We start from the raw sequence: 24,561 nt of genomic DNA, 5'->3' as shown, positions 1-24,561 counted from the left end.
AATTGGCCTGCTAAGGGGTGGACTTATCCTGCTTATGATTCCCAGTCTAGGGGTAGGTCTAGACGTGGTAGAGGCAGAGCTCAAGGTTCTTTTAGGCCTAGGACAGGAGTTCACCTGCTCAGACTTCTGGTGAGGGCAGGGGTCAGTCCTTTCGTAAGCAGACCCAATGACCTGCCTTTTCAGCTGCCAGTACATTCTCGCCTGGCAGCACCTTTGGGAGGAAGGCTGTCTCTTTTCAAAGAAAATTGGGATTTAATTACCCAAGACAGATGGGTTCTGGATATCATTCACCACGGTTACAGGTTTTATTTCCATACCTTGCCTCCTTTCAAAGGCATGCCAGACATTCCTCCTCTACAAAGAAAAGAGGCTCACAAACAAATTTCTCTGTTGCTCCAAATAGGGGCTATTCAGTCAGTTCCTGTGCCAGAAAGGCCTAGGATTTTATTCTCGCCTGTTCCTAGTACCGGAACACGTGGAGACCAATTTTGGATTTATCTATCCTCAACACTTATCTGGACATTCCCAAGTTCAAAATGTTGACGTTACAACAACTTTTACCTCTGCTGGGCAAAGATCACTGGATGGTAACTTTAGATCTAAAGGAAGCTTACCTTCATGTGCCAATAAGACTAAGTTGCAGGAAGTATCTGCCGAGCTGGAAATTCTCATTATCAGTTCTCTGCATTGCCCTTTGGCTTATCTACTGCCCAGAGTATTCACAAAGGTTCTGGCTCCAGTGATAGCTTACTTCAGGCTAAAAGGAATTCAAATCTATCCTTACTTGGACGACTGCCTGATTCTGGCTCGAGAAAAGGAAGACCTTCTACAGCATTTCGAATATGTCATAGCAGTGCTAAGATGCCTAGGGTATTCTGTGAACGAAATAAAGTCCAGTCTAGTACCCTCTCAAGACATGTGCTTTCTGGGTGTGAGACTGAATACAGCAGCCCAGATGGCCTTTTGAACCCCGGACAAACAAAAGAATCTTTCCAGTTACTTCCATCACCTATCTCTTCAGTCCGGGCTGACTGCAAGGACAGTCCTTCAAGCCTTAGGGTTCATGGCATCTTGTATTCTGGTGCTTCCCAATGCCAAACTGCATATGAGGAAGCTACAATGGTATCTCAAAAATCTGTGGACACAGCACTGCCAGGATTTGGACACTGTCATTCAAATAATACCTTGCATTCAAAAGGAATTTTTGTGGTGGGCTCAGGAATGTCACCTAAACAAGGGACTCTCTGTGACCCGCCAGAGGCAAGTCAGATTCTAACGACAGATGCCTCAGATATTGCTTGGGGAGCTCATCTAAATGGAAAGTGGATACAAGACAAGTGGCCTGCCAGACTACAGCATCTACATATCAACATGAAAGAGATGTTAGCAGTCCAGTTTGCATTAATGGCTTTCAAGGAGTTACTTCTTCCAGGGCAGGTGTTGATTCTAACAGACAACACAACTGTCATGTGGTATATCAACAAACAAGGGAACACATTCTTACCCATTGTGCAGACAAGCAATGATTTTATGGGAAACTGCGCTCAGTTTGCAACTAACTCTTCAGGCAAGGTTTCTGCCGAGCACAGAACTCCTTAGCAGATGTGTTAAGCAGACAAATCATGGATCCCCGTGGAAACTGGATCTTCATGTATTTCAAACATTGACAGTGTCATGGGGAACTCCAGACATAGATCTGTTCGCTTCTCCACTAAACCACCAGCTGCCAAAGTTTTGCACGAAGGATTTCATCACACAGCTTGGAAAGTGGATGCTCTTTCTTTCAGTTGGAAAAATCTTCATGTGTATGCTTTTCCACCTCTGCCTCTTCTCCCAAAGGTGCTTCTAAAGGTCAGACAAGACAAGCCAAGGATGATTTTAATAGCTCCAGATTGGCCTCGGCAGCACTGGTACCCATTACTGAGGAGTCTGGTAAGGAAGCCTCCATGGCCTTTACCCTTGATTCCACACCTATTGTCTCAGCGGGACGGTCGTCTGCTCAATATCAAGCTTCACTCTCTTCATCTAACAGCCTGGCATATTCTGTTTTGAAGGACAGCAGGTCTCAGCTTCCTCAGCAAGTTTTAAATGTGATTATGGAAGCCAGAAGACCTAGTACAAGGAAAGTGTACGAAAAATGGAAGAGATTTTTGTTTTGGACTGCAGCAAAAATTTGGAGATTTCTGAGCCTAATTTGAGTGTGGCTCTTCAATATCTTACTGAGTTATTGGACAAAGGTTTGTCTTTCTCTTCTATTAAAATTCATGCTGCAGCAATTTCAGCTCACTATGATTGTGACCCACCATTGTTTTCACATCCTTTGTTCAAGCAATTTCTTAGAGGGGCAAAGAATATAAGACCCCCAATGAGCTCCTACTCCTGCTTGGGACCTCAATTTTGTGTTGGAGAAACTTACTCTACAACCTTTTGAGCCTTGCTGAACTGAAATACTTGTCATGGAAGACTGCTTTTGTTGGCCATTACTTCTGCTAGAAGGGTTTCTGAGTTGCAGGCCCTTATGGCGGTTGAGCCTTTTTGATTTTTCATAAGGATAGGGTATCATTACGCACTAATCCTTCCTTTATGCCTAAGGTGGTTTCTAGTGTGGCTTTAAACCAAACTATTCATTTGCCTACTTTTTATGCAGATCCCCAAAATAAAGGGGAAAAGATTTTGCACACTTTAGATGTACACAGGCAATTATTATTTAAGCAGGACTAAGGATTTTAGGCAGTCTCAGCAGTTGTTTGTTTCTTTTGCTTTGAGTTCAGGGGGCAAGCCTGTGTCAAAACAAACTATTTCTAGGTGGATTGGGTTTTGCATTGCATTTTGTTATTCCCATCATGGCAAAGAGATTCCAGCTGGGATTAGGCCTCATTCCACTAGGGCTACTGCCACTTCAACAGCATTTCTAAGGGGGGTGGCAACTAAGGATATTTTGGAGGCAGCTACTTGGAGTTCAGTGCATACTTTCTCTAAGCATTACCACCTTCCTCTCTACTCTAAGTCTAGGGCTGGTTTTGCAACAGCTATTTTGCAAGGCATGTTATCAGCTCCTGCTTCCTTATGATTTGCCAGCCTCCCTTACCTCTGCTTTGGGATTCTACCCAATAGTTAGGACTGCAGCAATGTGGAATGAAGAACATAGTACAGTTTTGTACCTACCATAAATGTAGATGTTCGAGAATCCACATTGCTGCAGTCCAACTCCCTCCTTCCCCTCTGTGTTTAGGGGTGGTTCTGTTGGTGAGGTTATATTCTGGTACCTTTGTATATATTGTCTATAATTTTGGTGCAGGTATGTTTGGTGTTTTTGGTTTTGGCCTTGTCTTTTTAGGGTCTTCTGACATCTGGGGCAAGAAAAGACTGAGGAGATGACGTCGGTCATGCGCATTAGTACCCTGACGTACTGATGTCAGTCGGCCGACTGGACAGCGGACTACCCAATAGTTAGGACTGCAGCAATGTGGATCCTCGAACATCTACATTTATGGTAGGTACAAAACTGTACTTTTTATATATTCCACCCCTAGAGAAAGCAGTCAGGGATAATCTGAAATTTCAGTGATATCAACTTGTAGTTGTAGTAAAAAACTAAAATTCTTCGGTGCCTGAGCTTTCAAGATTCTTACCCTCCTAGCCTCACTTTGTTTTGTCTGCCTGTTCCAGCTGCTCTTTCCACAGCCATTCTAAGAATCTTAAGGTTGACTGGAAGGAGATAAGGGCTTTAGTAAGAGCTGAGGCAAAGATGCATTGTTTTTCTTCCACTGCCATTCCTAGGACTGCTAGAAATATTCCAGTAATCCCATCTCACATCGATAACCTTTTCAATAGTCCTGTTTTCTTAGCAACAGTAGAATTAAAGCCAGTGTTTTTTTCTGTAAGTTCCTTCATAGGTATTGATATCACCCCTATTTTTGCACCAGTGAGGTTGCCAGTGCTGGTTACATCCACACAGAGTTGTTTGGTGTCAACATTTACTGGGACACCAGAGCACTGTGCCCAATGACCCAAAGCACTGACATCTAGATATTAGTCTCACCAAGTCACAAATGTCATTGGTCTCATTGACAGTGTTTGTGTTGAACCCATTTTGCCTGATGTAACCTACACTAACAACAATGTCAAGTGGGATGTCCATTGTATAGATCACTGCTTCAGTGGCATATATCTTTTACAGGAATCCTGCCAAGGATATAACCGCCAGCCAGAGTCCAAAGCTTCAGGCCACAATCTACCTGCCCAAACTTCCACCGAAGAGTACGTTCCTCTACGTCTTTCAAGGATCAATAGTCAACTTGTCCTTTCCTTTGCTGGGCAGATAGGTTCCCTTTGGGGAAGGAGAGCCTTCCATTTTTGGGAAAAAAACTTCTTAATTCTTTTGATATTTTATTACTTTATTCTTCAAGAAGGTTATTTTAAAGCTAGGAATGTTGTGTTTTAACAGACTGTCTCGACTGTAACTTATTTTTAAACAGAGCACTTGTTTTGTGTCAGTTTAAAAGTGGTGTAAAGTAACTGAAAATATATTTTTCTGTGGATGAATTATTTATTTCACTTTTGTGGGGCTGGCATGATGTTTTTAAATACTTTTTAGTGTATTTTTCAGTCAAAATTGTCTACTGGTAGTTTGTACATACAATTGCTGCTTCTCTTCCCCTGGAAATAGGCACCATTTCAGCTTGACCATGCACAAACTACCGATCCATTGGTCAGGCCTTCCAGCCAGAAAAAAAAAATAAAATAAGCAAGCAGCCTTTGCTACCTCAGCTGGCTAGCAATTTGCTTTAGCAACAGGTGGGTGACTCTGCTGTGGCCATTTGTTGTACCTCAGATCACTCGCTTTTATCCTGGATCCCTCTGGTGTAGCAGATACAGCCACTGTGGACTAGGGGTTAGCCATTTCCTCTGCAATTGCTGGGATCCCTTCAGTGGGCAATTGAGAGACACTGTTGTAAGTCCTCAGAGAGGGATCAGGAAAAGTTTTCCCTGTTGTGTCACATGCTTTTCCCATCCCTTGGGAAGCTGCTGTTGCCTTTAGTAATGCAGTTGGCCCCATTTTTCCTATAAAATAGAAACAGAAAGCCAACCATGTACCTACTCCTCTTCCATTTTCTTTGCATAGGAGAAGTTCACTGGGTTTGACTCTGGTTTAATTCAGGCTGTTGATCCTTCTTGTAAGGTAGTTTCTGGTAAAAAAAGGAAGGATTCCTCTTTTTCCTGAAGAGATTCAAGATTCTGAAAATGAACAAGAAGATGCAGGGAAGGATATAGTTTTTTTTCCCTTCAGATTTGTGATTTAGGCTCAAAGGAGAGTTTAATTTGATTCTCCCCATGGGGTGGTTTCTCTTTCTCTGAGACTGTTTCTAGAATATGCCAGTGTTTTCAGAGGGCAAACACTGAGGTTTCTCAGTGCCTCAGAAAATACTTTTTGCATAAATAATACTCCTGAAGTCTCCATGGTCTATGTTTGGGATGCCTTAAAATCATATCTATATGGACAAAGTATCAGATGGTATAATAATAAAAGGAAATCTTGGGATAAGGAATTGTTAGACATTCAAAGTAAATTAGACTCTTATAAACATAATAATAAAGAAAATATTATGGATAAGAAAGTCATTGAAGAAATAAACAAACTAAATGTGAAATATAAAGAAATTTTAACTCAAAGTTAAAATAACTCTAGAGAAATACAAGTTTTTGTCTTACTCAATAAGCCCCAAATACTTACATAGACTTAAAAATAAAACAAAAAGGTTGAATAAACAAAATCATATCAAAGAAATCTTTTCTCTAAGGAAAAAGAAGAATGTTTCTAGTCTGCCAGAAATACTAGATGAATTTAGAAATCACTTTCACAAAATTAACCATAATAACATTAACATGGAACCTAAAGATAAAATAAAGGAGTTTATAACCACAAACATGAATAAAAAGCTTAATAAACAACAGATTAAACTATTGGACAAAAGTATTTCATATACAGAGGTTGTTACACAAATAAACGAGCTTAAATCAAACAAAGCACCAGGTAATGATGGTATTATACCAGAGATATATAAAATCCTTTCTAAAAGTACATACTCATTAATACATAAGGTTTTTATTTTGGCCCAAAATGAGCTAATAACTCCCCCATCTTGGCAATATACATTTATTTCGCCAATTTTAAAACCTAATAAAGATCCAACTAGATGTACTTCATATCGACCCATCTCATTACTTAATGTTGATTATAAAATGTTTATGAGTATTTTTGCTGATAGATTGAAGACAATTATCCCTGGCATTATAGATATAGATCAGACAGGCTTCATTGTAAATAGAAATACTTTTGATAATATAAGGAGAACTCTAACATTAATTGATTTTGCAAATAGGAAAAAGAAAGATTTAACACTTATTAGTCTTGATATAAGTTCAGCATTTGATTCAGTAAGTTGGGACTATCTATTTACCTTACTGAAGTGCACAAACTTCTCAGATGCATTTGTAAATCTAATTGAGCATTTATACAAAGGAACATTGGCTTATATTAAGGTAGGAACATATGTCTCACAAAAAATACCCATTTTTAAAGGTACAAAACAAGGGTGTCCACTCTCTCCACTATTATTCACTTTAATAATGGAGCCTTGGGCTAATTTGATCAGAAACAGTACTGACATAGAGGGTTTTGAAATAGATGAAAATACAACATCTAAAATTCAACTTTTTGCAGATGATGTTTTAATTACATCAGCAGGATCCAATTCTTCTATGCAGTCTCTATTTGATAAAATGATGAATTTTAAAAGTATTTCTGGTTTAATATTCAATGAAGAAAAAACTAAAATACTACCTATATATACACGAAAAAATATTCTCAATAGTGATTTTACTAAATATGTACCCAATTCAGGTCAGATAACTTATTTAGGTATAATATTATCTAAAGATATTAAATCCATTATATATAATAATTATAATACCTGTTTTCTTAATATACAAAATCTTTTTAATACCTGGAATAATATGTTTTTTACTATGGAAGAGAGACTTACAATTATTAAAATGATAATATTCCCCAATATTTTATACTTAATACAATCAATAATACTTCCACCTACAAAAATAATTATCAAGAAACTGAATACACTAATGTTAAATTTCTTATGGGCACCTAATAGACCTAGGATTGCATTAAAGAAACATACTAATAGCTGGTCTCAAGGGGGTATTTCTTTTCCAGACTTTAATTTATATACTATCTCTTCTATTGTAAAAGTTATTACTTTATTAATAGATCAGTCATATGTTGCAAAATGGAAAGATTACTGGGAGCTAATTAGTATGCACTTCATGAAAATCTCCTTAACAAATAAAAATATGATTGTAAATAACTCCATGTTATGGTTACTAAAGGAATTTTGTACTTCACCTATTACACCTAAACATGTAGTTAGTTACCCATTAAATATTATTATTAGCTATCGTAACTTTATATTCATGCATCCTAAATATAGGGAATGGAATTTTATTATATTCCCTATAATGTATACTCTGGGTATGCTTTTGTCATCCACTTCTGAAGGAACTCATTTAACTACGGATACTGATCTAAAGTACTGGTATCAGTTGATATCTGATAATAAAGTTAAAAATCTAGATTTCTTAAAACAAGAATTTGATCTAAGAGAAACTTGCTGGTTAGAGGTTCAGACCTTTAGACAACATCTCATTGATAAAATAGATCTAATGTCTATAACAGTTAAAGAGCCTATCCCAACACTGATTGATTACTTAATATTAAATTTACAACATAAAGTTTCTGATAAAGGTAAGCTTTCATACATACATAAAATTATCAGACAAGAAACTTTTTACAGTGTAGATACCTATTGGAATTATTTCACTTCCATTAATAGTGACCCACCAAATCAGCAAGATAAACAATATATATTGGAATTTGCCTATAAAACTACGTCTTCCATTGTCTGGAGACTTTTTACATGGAAATGTGTACATAGATCCTTTTATACACCTTTGATGATGAATAAAATAAATAATAAAGATAATCTATGTAAAAGATGTAATGTAGAAATTAATGCTCACTGGGCTCATATGTTTTATGACTGTATAAAATTGAAAGAATATTGGAAGTCAATTAATGAATTTTTGCAGGCTCTTTTTACAGATAATTTCATTATTTCTAAATCTCTTATATTATTCAACACACCTGTACCTCAAAGTGTTAAAAAGGTTAAGCTTCCCTTGTATGGTCTATTCTAGCAGTGGCTAGAAAAATAATAACCAGAAATTGGATTTCAGATGCACCTCCTTCGTTCAATGAATTTAAAAATGTTATGAATATAGTGTGCCATATGGAAATAAACACAATAAAGTCAAGAACTACTAGAAAAACATCTTATTATATTGTATGGGATAATTTACAAAACTTGTTAAAAAAATCTTAACTTCAATAGCATGGTATTTTAGTTTAATTGATCTGATTGTAGTGGATGTCTTTGTAAATACTTTGGTTGTTTTGTTGAATGTTATAATCATATCTATTTTAATTACTTGTATAAAATTGTTATGATATTTCTCTTGTATGTTAAAACAATAAACTTGTTTTAAAAAAAAAAGAAAATACTTTTTGCAGAATTATTTTCTAGAACCTACAATTCATCCTATTCTCTCTGCCTTAGTGGATGTGTGTGTTACTGAATCCAGTTTTCCTTATAGTCAGACAGCTGTCATTGAAAAGGCAGGTAAGATGTATAAAGCTCCTCATCTTTTAAAGTTTTATACACTATTCCTAAATCTGACCCAGTAGCTACAGCTTTAGTTAATCTCACTGCTGTTAAGCATTTAGTTAATTCCAATTCTAATATTTCTGATAAGGATGGGAATATTACTGATAGGTATGGGGAAAAAATGTATACCATTGCTACTTTGATTTTCAGAATTTTGAGTCATCAGGCTCGTATATTAAAGTTTGTCTGACAAATTGTGAAAGTTTGAGGAATGTTTTGTCTGCAGCTTCTTCTTGTGAGGAAAAATCTGCTTAAAATAAGTTAGTTTCTTCTACTGCACAGGTCAGTACTCACTGTTTGCAGTGTGTGTGTTACTTTGTTGATACTCCTTCCAGGGTGATGGCCACTGGTGCTGTAGGTTTGCAGGGATGCATTCTCAGAACCTCCCAGATGATGGTAAAAAATGACATTTTAAATTCTTCCTTGGATAGAGATTTTGTGTTTGGCCCATCTGCTGCAGAGGTGATCAAAAAGTATGATAAAAAGAACAAGCTGATCTATGGAATGTCTTTTTCAGTCCTCCTTCCAAAATTTCTAAGGAATTTTCTATCTCCTTATCCAATTTTGGCAAAAAGCAGAATAAACACTCTCATCAAAATGCAGGTAAATGGAGGTTTAAGAAGAAATGGCAAGGGAGTTCCAAAAATAAGTCTTGAACCTTCCAAAACTTAAGGACACTATTCAAGAGACCTTGTGACCTCCTCCCACCATGGCTCCTATTTTTCTTCCCGAAAGTCTGAATCAACATTTTTTTCTTTGACAACAGATAGTTTCAGACAAATCAGTCCTGGAAGTCATTCATCAAGGTTACAGATGGCAATTGGAGAATATCCGTCCTTTCCAGGCGAATCATTCCTCCTTCTTTAGACAGTACTCTTTTGTTTCCACCAGTTCTTCATCACGTGCTATCCCAAGGAGTGATAGAAAGTACAGTTGTGTACTCTTACCATAAATGTAGATGTTAGAGTGTGTTCACTGTTGCAGTCATCACTGCAGGGTTCTTCCTGCCAGCAGCAGCCCCCGATCGGCAAGAATCCCAAAGTCTGGATCGGGCGCCAGCTGAGGTCGCATTTATCCTGACGTCAATGCGCCGGAAGGTATAAAGACCTCAGCTGACGCCATTTCCCCAGTTTTTCTTGCCCCAGATGTCAGGTGCCCAGAAAGAAAGGGCTAAAAAGAAACCATGCTCAAAACCTCAGCAGCCAAAATACCTCATAACAGACAATAATCAAGGAAAAAACAAAACCGGGGATAGGAGGGAGGGTAACCCGTACTGCAACAGTGAACACTTGAACATCTACATTTATGGTAAGAGTACACAACTGTACTACGTCCTTCGTGGTTCACTGTTGCAGTCATCACTGTAGGGTTGAGTCCCAAAGCTAAGAAAGGGTGGCTGGAGGAGAAACAGAGGGAGCAGTCACAAAACCTTGCAAAGCCGCAGAAGCAAAACCTGCCCTGGATTTAGAATAGAGAGGGAGGTTGTAATGCTTAGAAAAAGTATGTACAGAACTCCAAGTAGCAGCTTCCAAAATATCCTTGGTAGGAACCCCACAAAGAAAAGCTGTGGAAGTAGCAGTAGCCCGGGTAGAATGAGTCCTAACATTAACTGGAACCGGATTGCCATGATAAGAGTAACAACTTGATGCAATGGGCAATCCACTTGGAAATAGTTTGCTTAGTGATTGCTTTCCCCTGAACAGTAGGAGCATAAGCGACAAATTTCCGGAATATCCTGGTCCTGTCCAGGTATAGACGAAGCTGTCTGTGCACGTCTAGAGAGTGCAAAAGACTTTCTTCCTCACTTTGAGGATTAGGATAAAAGGTAGGCAAATGAATAGACTGATTTAAGGCCACTGCCGAAACCACCTTGGGCATAAATGTGGGATTAGTCCGTAGAGACACCCTGTCCTGATGAAAAATAAGGAAGGGTTCCACAGCCATGAGTGCTTGCAATTCTGAAATTCTTCTAGCAGAGGTAATAGCTAAAAGAAAAGCAGTTTTCCAAGACAAAAATTTTAAATCCGTGGAAACTGCAAGTTCAAAAGGAGACAGTTAATTTCTCCAAAACATAGTTAAGATCTCAAGTGGGAACAGGAGCCCTTATAGGGGGCCAAATATTCTTAGCCCCTCTAAGAAATTGTTTAAGTAATGGATGAGAAAAAATCAGAGGATCCGTATCGTAATGTGCAGAAATAGCAGAAGCATGAAGCTTGACAGATGAAAAAGATAGACCCGTTTGTAATAACTCTGTCAGATACTGTAAAATCAGAGGAATGTTCAGAACAGAACAATCACCACCCTGGACTTGACTTCAGGAGCAAAATCTTTTCCATTTTCCCGCATAAGATTTTCTAGTGCTGGGCCGTCTAGCTTCAAGGATTACATCCAATACCGGTTTGGAAAGGGCAGAGGTGATTACAGACCCTGGATCCACCAGGCAGCTAGATGCAGTCTCTCGACATGACTGTGCAGTATCTGGCCATCCCGTTGAGACAGTAGATGAGGGATTTGAGGCAGAATCCAGGGAGGCTCCTGAGCCAAGTTCATCAGAGTGGAATATCAGAATCGCCGAGGCCAATTGGGAGCCAGTAGAATCATGTGCGGTCTGTCCTGTTTTATCTTCAGAAGTACCCGAGGTAGAAGAGGAAACGGAGGAAAAGCATATACTGAGAGGTGTTTCCAACTGAATGAGAGGGCATCCACTTTCCATGCTAGTTTGTGGTAGGTCCTTGTGCAGAATGTTGGAAGTTGATGATTCTGAGGGGATGCAAAGAGATCTATGTCCGGACATCCCCAAGTCTTTATAATCATCCTGAATATCTGAACATCCAACATCCATTCGTGTGGATCTAAAATGCGTCTGCCAGAGTGTTCTTTCCCTGGCAGGAATTGCGCCTGTAAGTAGACATTGCAGGTCAGAGCAGTGTATCAGAGATTCATGGCTAATCTGCACAGGGGGTAAGATTGAGAGCCCTCCCTGCTTGTTGATGTACCACATCACTGTAGTGTTGTCTGTCCGTATCAACAATTGTCCTGGTAGAAGAAGGTCCCTGAAGGCTATCAGGGCATTCTGTACAGCTAGCATCTCCTTCAAATTTATGTGCAGGTGCGTTTGCTCCTTCGTCCAAACACCTTGAAGACATCTCCCGTGCATGTGGGCTCCCCATGCATAATCTGAAGCATCCGTTGTCAGAACTTGGTTGGTCGGCGGAGGACAAAAAGGCTTCCCCTTGTTCTGTAGACAGGCTTCGACCCACCAAAGAAACTCTCGCTGGAGACCAGGCAAAATCGAGACCACTGTTTCCAAACTGTGGTAATGCTGAGACCAGACACTCTTGAGATACCACTGCAGTTTCCTCATATGCAGCCTTGCATATGGTATTAGCAGAATGCAGGAGGCCATGTAACCCAAAGCCTGCAGAATTTTTCTTGCAGTCAGCTGTTTCATTGATGCCAGGTGTCGGAAAAAATAAGTCAGTTGCACTTTTCTGTCTGGTGTCAAGGAAGCCATCTGGGTTGAATTACTCAGAAGAGCACCCAGGAAAGTAATCTGTTGTGTGGGTACTAGGTTTGATTTCTTTAGATTCACTGTGAAACCGAGGCACTGAAGAAGATGCTGCACAAAGGCTAGATGCCGAAGTAGAGTGTCTTTGTCATCCGCTTGAAGAAGACAGTCGTCCAGATAAGGGTAAATTTGAATCCCCTTCTGTCTGCAAAACGCCATTACTGGTGCCAGGCCCTTCGTAAAGACCCTGGGCACAGTAGATAAGCCAAAAGGCAGCACAGAGAACTGGTAATGTTTCGAGCCTGCTTTAAAACGCAGATACCTTCTGCACTCTTGCCTTATAGGAATATGCAGGTAAGCTTATTTAAGTCCAAAGTCACCATCCAAGCGTTCTTGCCCAACATAGGCAGCAGCTGCTGCAGAGTGAGCATCGTGAATTTTGGTATATCTAGGAAGGTGTTTAGTTTGAAGAGGCTGTAAAGTATTTTAACACTACTTTCTTATCTATTCTTGATAAGCATGCTCTTAAACGTTCCATCAGAATGAAGTCCAACATAGCCCCATGGCTCTCGAATGAAACTAGAAATCAAATTCTGCTTAGGAATAAAGTCTGGGCCAAATGGAGATCTAATAGAAATAGCTCTGATCATCTCCATTTTAGGCAGCTTAGAAATAGTACTAAAAAGGCAATACTTACAGACAAAAAAACTACTACTGCAAACTTCAACAAACTCATCAAAATAATCCACAAAAGTTCTGGTCTTGCATAAATAACCTCCTTTCCCCAGGTAAGTCCCGAACACCCACCCCACTTGATGCAGATCCAAATACTCCCCATCAAACTGCCAATACATTTAACTCTTTCTTCACTGCGACTATACAATCTCTAGCTAGGCAACTTATCTCTGAAAACTCCAGCCTTCCCATCAACTTACCACACTCTTCCTCGAAATTCATACTACAACCCATTTCTACTTCTCTCATCTACAAATTTATTCATAAACTTAAGCCATGTACTCCATCTGCTGACTAACTTCCTTCCCAATATCTCCAAAAAGCAGCCAAAGTAATTGCCTACCCTATTTCTATACTTATAACTAGGACAATTCAAGAAGGAACCATCCCAGATATCTGGAAAATATCCCATATTATCCCCTTACATAAAGGTGGGAACTCCAGTGATTACACTAACTATCGGCCAATTGCTCTTTTATCACCCTTAGCAAAAATTATGGAGAAATGCATTCACCAACAACTTTTACATCATCTCTCTCTGTATAACTTAATAGCAAGCTGTCAACATGGCTTTAGACCATCACATAGTACCACCACTGCCCTCCTATCCTTTACAGAGACCATCAATAGTAACCACAACAAAAACATCCTCTCATCTGCACTCTTCATCGACCTCTCTAAAGCCTTCGACATGGTTAACCATACCCTCCTTGTTAATATTCTTGAATCAATTGCCTTTGATTCTCTGGCCATTAAATGGTTTAGGTCGTACCTCAGCAATAGGCAACAGGCAGTTCTCTGGGAAAATCACATTTCTTCCTTTTTACCTTTCACCATCGGGGTCCCTCAGGGCTCCATTCTTGGACCTCTTCTTTTCTCCTTATTTATTAATGATCTCCATGTAGCAATTCCTCAAGCCACCTGTATTCAATATGCAGATGACTCCACACTAATATGCTCAGCAACCTCTCCGACTGAGCTATACTCTCTTACTCAAAATGTTTTTAATACTGTAGAAACATGGTTTACCAAACGTTGCCTCCTTCTTAATGCCAAAAAAGCAAAACTCCTTCTCTTCACACCCACTACTAGGTCCACCCCCTCCCCAGACTTCTCAATCTCTTCAAATAATGGCACTGTCATTTTCCCTGACTCTACCACCAAACTTTTAGGAATAAGCATTGACAAAAATCTCTCATTTGATCACCATATAAACAACACCATTAAAATAGTCAACAGAAAAATAGGATCCTTATATAGAATAAAACCTTTCTTAACCTCAACAGTCAGAGCCAAGATCGCTCACTCCCATCTAATCTCAACTCTTCTGTATGCCTCACCTATATTTACCAACCTTAAGAAAACTAACCTCAACAAATTAGCTACTTCCTACAATAATATTGCCAGATTCGCTACTGGCAATCCCTTCAGAATTCATCACCGTTCTAATCTTAGGCAACTAGACTGGCTGGAATTTCAAAACCATCTGATAATCCCCCAACTCACTATTGCCCACAGAATATTTTACCAACCCAATAATACCCCTATACTCTCAAAACTCTTAATCCCATATAATAATCTGAACTCCTTACGCTCTTCTAGCAAACTCCTTGCAAGCTTAACTAAGTCTAATAATACAGCTGGTGACTCTCTGTTTACTAACACAGCAGGAAAAACTGGAACCTGCTACCCAGTGAACTAACACTAATTACATCCTTGCCACTCTTTAAACAAAAACTAAAAAAATACCTCCAAAGACACTGGCTATGCCCTTGTAGTAACCCTGACTAACAACTGCCTTTTACCCCTGTTTCTTCCTCTTCTAACCATACTTCCAAACATTTAAATACTTAGTCTTGTAATTAAGACTGACACTATTTAAACTCTAATAAACTTATTGCTTAAATTCTTTATCCTGATGTGAACTATTGTACATAGTAATTACTGTATTATATCTGTTTTAACTTTCTTAAGCTATATTATGTTCACTGTACTTTTCTCAAGTGTTTTTGATCTCTGATATGTTATAACTACCTGTTTCATTTGGTTTATTAATCCTAATTAACATGTAACACTATTTTTACGTATTTGTATATCTGTGCGGAGCTTTTCTCCCCGGGCCTCTACTGAAAATGGATATATATCCAGCTAGACTAGCCCGGTTAACAAATGTAAAATAAAATAGTACAGAGAGGTCCGGGATTGGTCTCTCTGAATTTTCCTTCCTGGGAACCAGGAAAAGTCTGGAATAAAAACCTTGCCCTATTTCTAAATTTGGCACCAATTCTATGGCCCTCATAGCCAGGAGGGAGTGAACCTGCTGTTGTGCCTCTGCCCACTGATGATTTGGCAGGTCTGGCCAACCGTTCAGTTTTGGCAAAGTGTGGAAATGAAATCTGTAACCTCTTGAGACTATGTCCAGAACCCATTTGTCCCAGGTTATGTGGTTCCAATTTTGATAAAAAAGAGAAATCCTTCCCCCCAAAGGAGCTTCCAGGAGAGGAGCCCCTCAACCAGAAAGGGAGAGTCATAAAGACTGTTTTTGGTAGGGTTGAGACTTATTTTCACCCCCTTGGGAAGAGGGGGGCACTCCACTGCCTATTCCTAAAATGGGACTGTGACTGTCCCCTACCTCTGGAACGCCTGAATCTGCCTCTCTGAGACCTGTCCGAACCCAGAAAGGACCAAGGTTTAGTTGGCCAGTGTCTGCTAAATCTAAGAGGTTGCACCTGTAGAAAATCCTTAACCGTCTGCATAGATTTGGCTTTGTCTTCCATTTTCTTCAATACATCTTCAGCTTTGGACCCAAACAGAACATTGTGCTGCAAAGGGGCATCCAAAAGTTTGGCTTTAATCTGATCTGGCAAGCTTTGATCCCTTAACCAAGCATGTCTTCTAATAATGGCTCCAGTTGTTGCAGCCCTACAAGAAGCTTCCAAAGAATCAAAACCACAATGCAGGGTATGTTTACCCACTTGTTCAATAGCATGCAATAAATCCTGTAACTCCTGATTATCCGCACCAATAGACACAGCTGACATCTTTTGTTGAAATACAGACAAAAGGTATTGCTGATACTTCAGCATATGAAATTGACAGTTCAAAGCCCTAATAGACAATGTAGCAGAAGTATAAACCTTTTTACCCCATCTCTCCAAAGCCCTGGACTCTCGGTCAAAGGGAATAGAATTTTCAGCAGAGGCCGCTTTAACACCTTTAGGACCCTGAGAAATTGTTTCCGGATCAGGCAAAAGATTTTTAAAAAGAAATTTGAGAATCTGGAACCCTATAATACCTATCCGGTTTGGCCGGAGTAGGGGGAAAAGAATCAGGAGAGAGAGAAACTTCCAAAAAAACATCATCAACAATGTCCAATACAGGGGGAATAGCCAGAGGCTTATGCTGTGGGAGAAGAAGAAAATCCCTAAGCCTTTTCTTGGATTCAGAGAATTCCTGCCCTTCCCAGTGAAAATGCACCCTCATATCATGCAAAGTTTCACCAAAAGAATAATCCTCATGAGGAGAGGCGGAAGGAAAGGAGTCTTCAGCATCAGAATCCTCATAAAGAGGAAAAGAATAATCCTGCTCAAGGGAAGAAGCAGAAGAAACAGAAATTTAGTCTGAAGAATCATAATCGGACTGTAATCTAGGCTTCTTGTCAGGAGGGGGATGAGAACCCCTGATCATAGTTGAGATCTTCAAGCCATCCTAAGCATCTGCCTGTGAGGCCTACGACCCTGATCAAAAGGTGCCTGTGCTAGCCACTTCACTTTAGCTGGAGCCTTAGACTTTGACTTAGCATGTAAACCCAAATCCACATTTACAGGAAGCTGTGAAGGCCTGAGAACTCCCTCAGAAGCCGGTACATGCCTACCGGCTCCGGACCCAACTGAGGGAGCAGTATCCGAAGGTCCAGTCCCTGGCAATTCTGAAGACCCCATCAGCTCCACACCGGAGTTGGTACAGGCAATTGGTTCAAAAGAGGCAGACGACAGGGGCTGCAAAGGTGCCTCACTGACTACCGACAAACCAGCAACTGGCAATAACTGAGCAACATCCTTTGCTGTGGACCTCAGAGGCCTGTCTGCATCCTTGCGCCTCTTACACACCCCAGAAGCCGGAAAAGAATCTGAAGACATGTTATAATTAAACCTTTTTCCAAAATAGTAAAAGGCAAAGTTATATCTACGCCTAATAGTATGCTGATTAAATCTAGCACAAAACACACAATTAGCAACGTCGTGGTCAGGACCCAGGCAGGGAATACAGTAAGAGTGAAAATCCCTATGAGGTATTTGCTTCCCACAAGAAATACAATTATTAACTTTTTCTGACATCTGACTGGAGCAAGAAAAAGACCTCCCCAACGGGGTACTTATCTGTAAAAAAATGAAAATCCTGGGATTAGATCCAAAAACAAACAGGAACAGGCCAACCGGCATCAGTGAACTGCAAAGGGCACCGTGCGGCAAGAAAGACTGGGGAAATGGCGTCAGCTGAGGTCTTTATACCTTCCGGCGCATTGACGTCAAGATAAATGCGACCTCAGCTGGCGCCCAATCCAGACTTTGGGATTCTGGCCGATTGGGGGCTGCTGCTGGCAGGAAGAACCCTGAAGTGATGACTGCAACAGTGAACCACGAAGGACATCCAGTTCCTTCCTCCCAGGTGGGGAAGTTTTTTACTCAAGCATATTCCTAGTGTCAGAAATGCTTGGAGACCAGTTTTGTGCCTTTAAAAAATCTGTTTGTGATAGTGCTCAACTTCAGAATGATATCACTTCAGAACCTGTTACCTGTTCTCCAGTCCTCAAAGAACATGTCCCTGTACTCAGAGGAGCTCCTAGAGAATGCGGTTCAGCAGAAACAACAGCAAAATTTCCAGCATTGTTCTGATAGAGGCTACCACAGTTGTAGATTCCAGAACAGTCACTGTCAGCATGGCAGAGGTGGTCAGGAAAGGGGGTGAGCAGCCACGGAATCCCTGAAGGGTTGCTCAACTGTCCTGCCTTTAGACAAAATTGTGGGCTGGGTGCCCCCCATTTGCCTCCATGGATGGCCATCATTCAGGGCAGGTGGGTAAAGGTAGAGATCAAGAAGCAATGTTTCCATGTTTTTGCTTCAACTGAGATCTGAGTCCTTTCTCCATCCAGGCATTACTCTCCATCAGAAGAGTGCTGCAAATGTGAAGCCCTAAACCTAGGCCAGAGACAAATCCAAGAATTCCCACCTGAACAAAAGGGACCTACTTCTTATTTAAGGCACTTTTTGGTTCCAAATGAAAAAAGGCTCTCAAATCCATATTTGATTTCTGCAGGCTGATCTAGTTCATTCCAAAGGTAAATTTTGGATGATTGCAGTGCAGCTCATCTTACATTTTTCGAAGGGGACTGGATGCCCCTTCTGGATTTCCAGGATGCCTTTTTTACACATAACAAGAAGGCTAGGAGAGTTTAGCATCTCCAAGTGAGATCCAGTCTTTCCAATTTTGGGCACACTATTTGATCTGTCAGTGGTCCACAAAGTGTTTACCAAATGCATGGTCACATTAGTGGTTCACCAGAGACTGTCAGGAACCATGATACTCCCTTATTTGGATGATTGACTCCTAGCATCTTTCCTTGTAAGGCAGTGCTAGAAACCAGAGTGTCTGTTCTCAATGTTTCCAACCTTCAAGAATCACAGTGAGCAATACAAAGTTCTAGGTGGGGCCTTTGCAAACCTTGATATTCATAGGGTGCATCTTAGATGTTCCATGCAGAGCCACTCTCCTTTAAGACAGGATGTCAGCAATTCAGACACTTGTAAAATCTGTCAAAGCAACAGCTGCCTTCTGTTTCAAAGTGTTATGTTTGGTAATGGTTACAGAGTTAATGTGCCCAGATACTAGAATTTACAGCAAGGTCCTTGCAAGAACCCATAAGGTTCATTAGTTCCAGTGTACAGACAGTATGTCAACCCTTGCTAAATACCTTGTGTCTGCAAAGTCTGGTCTGGTGTTTTTCCTCCTTATCCTCATAGTGATAAGTAGCATGGATGGATCTGACCTCAAGTGGGTGGTCTCAGCAAATACTAAATTGATGTAAGCACCATAGGAATGAAAACAGTTCTTCTGACCTTCCAGGGCTCTTCACCAAGGTTCAGTAGCCATCCAGATTGGCAGTATTGCTGTGGTATACAATATCAAAAAGCAGAGAGAGGCAGACTTAATGTGCCAGGAGGCTTTGGGAATTGGCTTTTCCTCCTTATTGCTGTCTGATCGTACCTGTTCAGGCCAATACGTTAGCAGGTAGGCTCAGTCAGTGCATTCTGATGCTGAACAGGTAGTTCTCAATCTGTCAGTGGTGAAAATGTCATTTCACCATTGGGCCAAACCTTGTTGCGTCTCCTTGGTACAAAATTCATCCAGAAAGCCAAACAGAACAAACCAAAAATCATCCTTGTAGCCTTGTTTTGACCCTGGCAAGTTTGATTCCCTCTACTTTGGCCTCGTCAGCTGGAGAATCCTCTTCACCTGAAACAATTCATGAGTGTCCTCATGCAACCATACGACAAGCCTTATCTAGATCTTCTATCCCTGCACCTAACCACCTGGTTACTGCAGTTTGACTAATGACCAAGGAGCCTGATTATCCTCTTCAGGTGTTCCAAATCCTTACTTCTGCCCAGAGATCCTCTATTAGAGTAGCTTGCAAAAGCAAATGGTCAAGATTTACGTTTGGAGCAACATCAAGAGGGGCTGACCCTGTACATTTCCAGTTTCTACTGTCTTGGACTATTTATCTTGGATAGTTAATTCAGGGCTTAACTATTTTTCACTAAAAGTACATTTAGCATTTGGCAGTAATAAATATCTTTCAACAGAGATCGTCATTGTTTTGTGATCTCTGCAGTAGTATGCAAACCGTTTCTCACAGACTCCTTTCTACTTCAACAAACGAACTAGTAGTGCCTTGCAACTTCAGTTTCATGCTGGAGAACCTGGTATTCTCTCCTTTCAAACCAGTTTCCAAACAAGACTTAAAACATTTTTGTCATGAAGACTTTATTTTTACTAGCAGTTACTTCAGCTAGACTGTTTTCCATAACTATAGGCTTTACTTTTAAAGATAACCATAGTCCATAAAGTTAGGGTGCCCTTGCAAACTAACATTTTATAAAAACTTTATATCATTCCCTGAGCTTCGACTGAAATTGGTCAGAGCTGTGCTCCAGTAAAAAAAATTCAAACAAATAAATAAATGTATGTCCAACATAGCTACAGAATCAAACCATTCTATCAACTTACAACATTTTTTACTTAATATGCCACTGAGGGAAATATTTATTACACTGGCTAAATATATATAGGCATTTACATTTTTACTTGGACAAACAATTTCATTAGCTGCTTTGTATGTATCACTTTCATAGTGTATTAGATTTTACTCTTAAAAAATGTGAAAGAGAGCTGCAGTATAAATGAACTGGAGGCAATTTCAGGGCAGTAGGCTCCACAAAAGCACCCTTTAAAATATGTCATTAGTTTGTATCTGCTGTGACATGGGATTCTTGTTATATTTTTGCAAGACACTACAAGCTGGATGTGATTTCAAGGTCTCTTTCCTCAGGGCCACTATAGTCGGGAATATCCTGTCTTGATTCCAGTTTGCTTTGTTATGGAGTCCTTTGGTTTGAAGTACGTGGCCTGGATCATTTAAGATATGAAAGTTAATTCCTAGCATAACATTTAAATTTTTGTGACTATTGTCACATTTAAGTTGTGCCTATTTAATGTCAGCATGCTTTTCACAAGCTTTTATAGTTCCTACTGGAGCGGATGTCTGTGGTCGGTGCCTTGGTGTCATTTGGTTTATTTTTGTTTCTTAATTCTTAACATAATAATAGATCCATGTCTGTCCACTTCATTCACATTTACCTCACTTCCATCCTTCAGCAGGGAGGCCTGGAGTGAATTAGTTTAGTGTGCAAGTTTGGCATTCTTATTCTGTCTGTTTGTGTGCTTCAGTGCTCACTGTTTTGGGGGCACTTCAGAGGTATCGAGAGAAGTAGGGATGCGTAACATTATTGAAATAGAGGAAAGTTTCAGATGCAGAGCTCCCTACAGCCTCAGGGTGCTAGTACTTTTACTTGGACAGTTATGGATTACGAATCTCTTTTGTTATGGTAAGAATGTAACATTCATGTGCTTGGCAGAAGGACTCCATACTTGAAGCTAAGGTGATGTGAATGTCTGAGAGAGAGAGGTCAGGAAAAAGACATAAAAGTGATTGCAAGAAAATTGTACCCAGTTGTTACATGCACTAATGGGGTTATTTTGAAGATCATTTGCTGTGGTGAGTATTTATGAATCCTTTTGCTGTGGTGAGTATTTATGAATCCTTTTGCTGTGGTGAGTATTTATGAATCCTTTTGCTGTGGTGAGTATTTATGAATCTTTTTGCTGTGGTGAGTATTTATGAATCTTTTTGCATGCTCATTTCTTATCCTGATTGAGCCACTGTTGAATGGAATCTGTCTGATATAACTTGGGCTCTCTGGTTTGCCAGAAGTAGCCTAGTGTTATTTTACAAATTTTACATGAAACTTACATTAATTGCTTAATGTTTATCAGGAAACCGTCCGCCTGCAATGGTCCCTCTGAAAGGACTCTACATGGTAAAGGATATAGACAGATTGGCACAGTACTGCAATGTGCCTCTTCGGCAGCCTTCTGACTTTTTTGGGTCCGTCATAGAAAAAGGTAAACTTCAAATTGTTTTGCTTTTGTACATGGGGTATGCATGATGATCCTTAACAGAAAATGTTATCACTTTATAAACACATTCTGTCACTAAAGCACGAGATCACTTAAAAGTGTGAGCAATGATCCTTAATTCCTGTGGAGTCTAGCCAGAAAAATACCGGAGGCAATAGTGCTAAATTACATGTTTGCAGATTGAAGGCAGACTGCTTGCACCACAATAGGTTGCTTTCTAGATCCCAGTGTTCAGTATACAGTGCATAGTATGTGGCCGATGAGAAAAAGCTAATCTGAAGCAGTTAAAGGGCTTTTCCTTTGGAGGTGACTTTGAAAGAAATGTTGAATTCCCATCAAACTCAGCCCAGAAGACAATTTGTCTGAGAAGGCAGAACCAGAGTGTTAAAAATAGTTGAAGATGTGGTTAAATTGACAGTCCTTCTTGAAAAATGTTATAGTGGAAACAAGTGTATGCTGCAGCAGTTTTTTAGGGCCCACCGTTTGGTGACCAGGTGAAAGAGAGTGACTTCAAGGAGGTGCTTTCATAATAAGGGCATATGAAGAGAAGGAAAGCTAATTATGAGTATAGGGACATGCCAGGATAATGCTAAGGAGACATACAACTGACCAGAGAAAGGAAGAGAGTGACCTAAATTCATCTTCATGAGAAATGGTCAGGGGTAGACATGCACAGCTATATAGGTTGATTATGTACAAGAACCTGACAGTTGTTTTGCTTGTATTTTGTGCAGATGCCTGCCAAGACTGCTAAATGCCTTATTCAAAGTTAGTGGGACTAAAAGGGAACTGGCAGAGCCTTCTGGAAGCAAAGATGGGTCACAAGTACATTTGGTCTTTATTGTTGTTGTAGTAGAGATAGTATATAAAACCTTGCTGCATATAGTTGGTAACATCTTTGAAGACAGATGGCACAAAAGTATATTGAAATGGACAGATCCTCTAAAAAAATCAACTGTTTTTGTGATAGACCAGAATGTTATACTAAGTGTTACCTTTTCTGCAAGGCATTTGACAAAGTCACAGATCAGTGACTCATAGGAATCCAAGCAGTTTATGTTGTGTAGTTAATGGAGTAATTAACTGAGCTGGAAGTGGATAACGAGCAACATGCAGCTGACAGCTGTAGGCTGCATTGATGATGAATGGGAAAGTGACCAGTATGTTGGTACAGAGAAGTCGATAATGAGTAACATGCAGCTGACAACAGTAGGCTGCAGTGATGATGAATGGGAAAGTGACCAGCATGTTGGTACAGAGAAATCAATAATGAGCAACATGCAGCTGACAGCAGTAGGCTGCACTGATGATGAATGGGAAAGTGACCAGTATGTTGGTACAGAGAAGTCAATAATGAGCAACATGCAGCTGACAGCAGTAGGCTGCATTGATGATGAATGGGAAAGTGACCAGTATGTTGGTACAGAGAAGTCGATAATGAGTAACATGCAGCTGACAGCAGTAAGCTGCATTGATGATGAATGGAAAGTGACCAGTATGTTGGTACAGAGAAGTCGATAATGAGTAACATGCAGCTGACAGCAGTAAGCTGCAGTGATGATGAAAGGAAATGTGACCAGTATGGTGGTACAGAGAACAGATCCTTGTCCTTTTCATTGCCGTTGTAGGTGACGTTTTTTGTACTGCTGGAAGGGAGTCTGTGTCCATATCTTGTATGGTTTGCATCAAAAAATTACACTAGCCCCATCTTTTACTGAAGTCGGGACAAATGTTCAAGGAATTTAAGCAACTTGGTGTTACCATCATGTGATTCTGGTTTCAGGTAGAGAGAGGTTTCGAAATATGCCCAAATATTGGAGCCACGATATCACATACAAAGTTCGTTATGTAATTCTGGTCTCAGGTAGAGAGGAGTTTCAAAGTATACCCAGATATTGGAGCCAAGATGAAAATCGATATATGTGCAGTAACAGAAACCTGGTTTAAGGCTCCAGAGAGCACCCCAGCACTACCAAGTTACAACTCATACCATACATTTTGGCCACAGAACCCAGACCGAAATACAAAAGGCGGGGGAGTATCCATATTCATCAAGGATACCCACACCTCCAGGTTAGTGGAAAAGTACGATGCTTCAGAGATCATCCACGTGCAACTAACGACGGGCAAAACTGCAATTCAAATTGTACCTTGCTACAGATCACCCACCATGTCCCAGGACCCCCATTCCACATTTCTGGAAACACTGGGAAACATAAAGGTCCTACCAAACACCCGAATATTGGGTGATTTCAACTACCCAAACATTAACTGGAAGAACTATTCAAGTACCAACTCCCGTGCCCAACATTTCCTAGAATTTATAAACTCAAACGCTCTGGATCAACTGGTCAACACTCCCATCAGAGGTGACAGCATATTAGACCTGATTATCACCAACATGGGCGACCGGTGTTCTACACTGGAGGTCACCCCTCACTGGTTAGATCTGATCATAAACAAATCACTTTGGATATGCACATTCCGTCCCCACCCCCAGACAAGGAAACCAACGTGAAAAACTTTTCAAAAGTAAATTTCACGTTACTTAAGACTGAGGTGGAATGTTTCAAAGCCCCCATGCTAAAGGATAACTCTGTCCAAGCTGCAAAATCATTTACTAATGCATTCTACAGGCACCTACAAGAATGCATGGATTGTGCTATCCCAAGCAAAACCTAGACTCACTCCTCTAAGAAAAGGAAACCAGTCTGGTGGACCCCTGCCATAAACAAGCTGTACAATAGAAGTAGGAAGCTA

At 40.2% G+C, this 24,561-nt stretch overlaps 1 protein-coding gene across 2 annotated transcripts in view; it reads left to right on the top strand.

Annotated features, from left to right (window-relative positions):
• The window catches only part of GSTK1 (glutathione S-transferase kappa 1), a 645,482-nt gene that overhangs the window by 218,910 nt on the left and 402,011 nt on the right, over positions 1-24,561 (top strand). The window contains exon 3 of one of the 2 annotated variants that reach the window (XM_044079843.1): positions 21,658-21,786. The exons of the other annotated variant lie outside the window; for it this stretch is intronic. Coding sequence (XP_043935778.1) covers positions 21,658-21,786 — 129 coding nt within the window. The remainder of the gene's footprint in view (positions 1-21,657; positions 21,787-24,561) is intronic. 2 annotated transcript variants of the gene reach the window in all.

The sequence above is a fragment of the Protopterus annectens genome, chromosome 8.part0 (genome assembly GCF_019279795.1).
Source record: "Protopterus annectens isolate FY-2018-M chromosome 8.part0, PAN1.0, whole genome shotgun sequence".
NCBI lineage: Eukaryota > Metazoa > Chordata > Ceratodontiformes > Protopteridae > Protopterus > Protopterus annectens.
Note: the sequence above shows the minus strand (reverse complement) of the source record. Positions and strands in the feature narration are given on the sequence as shown.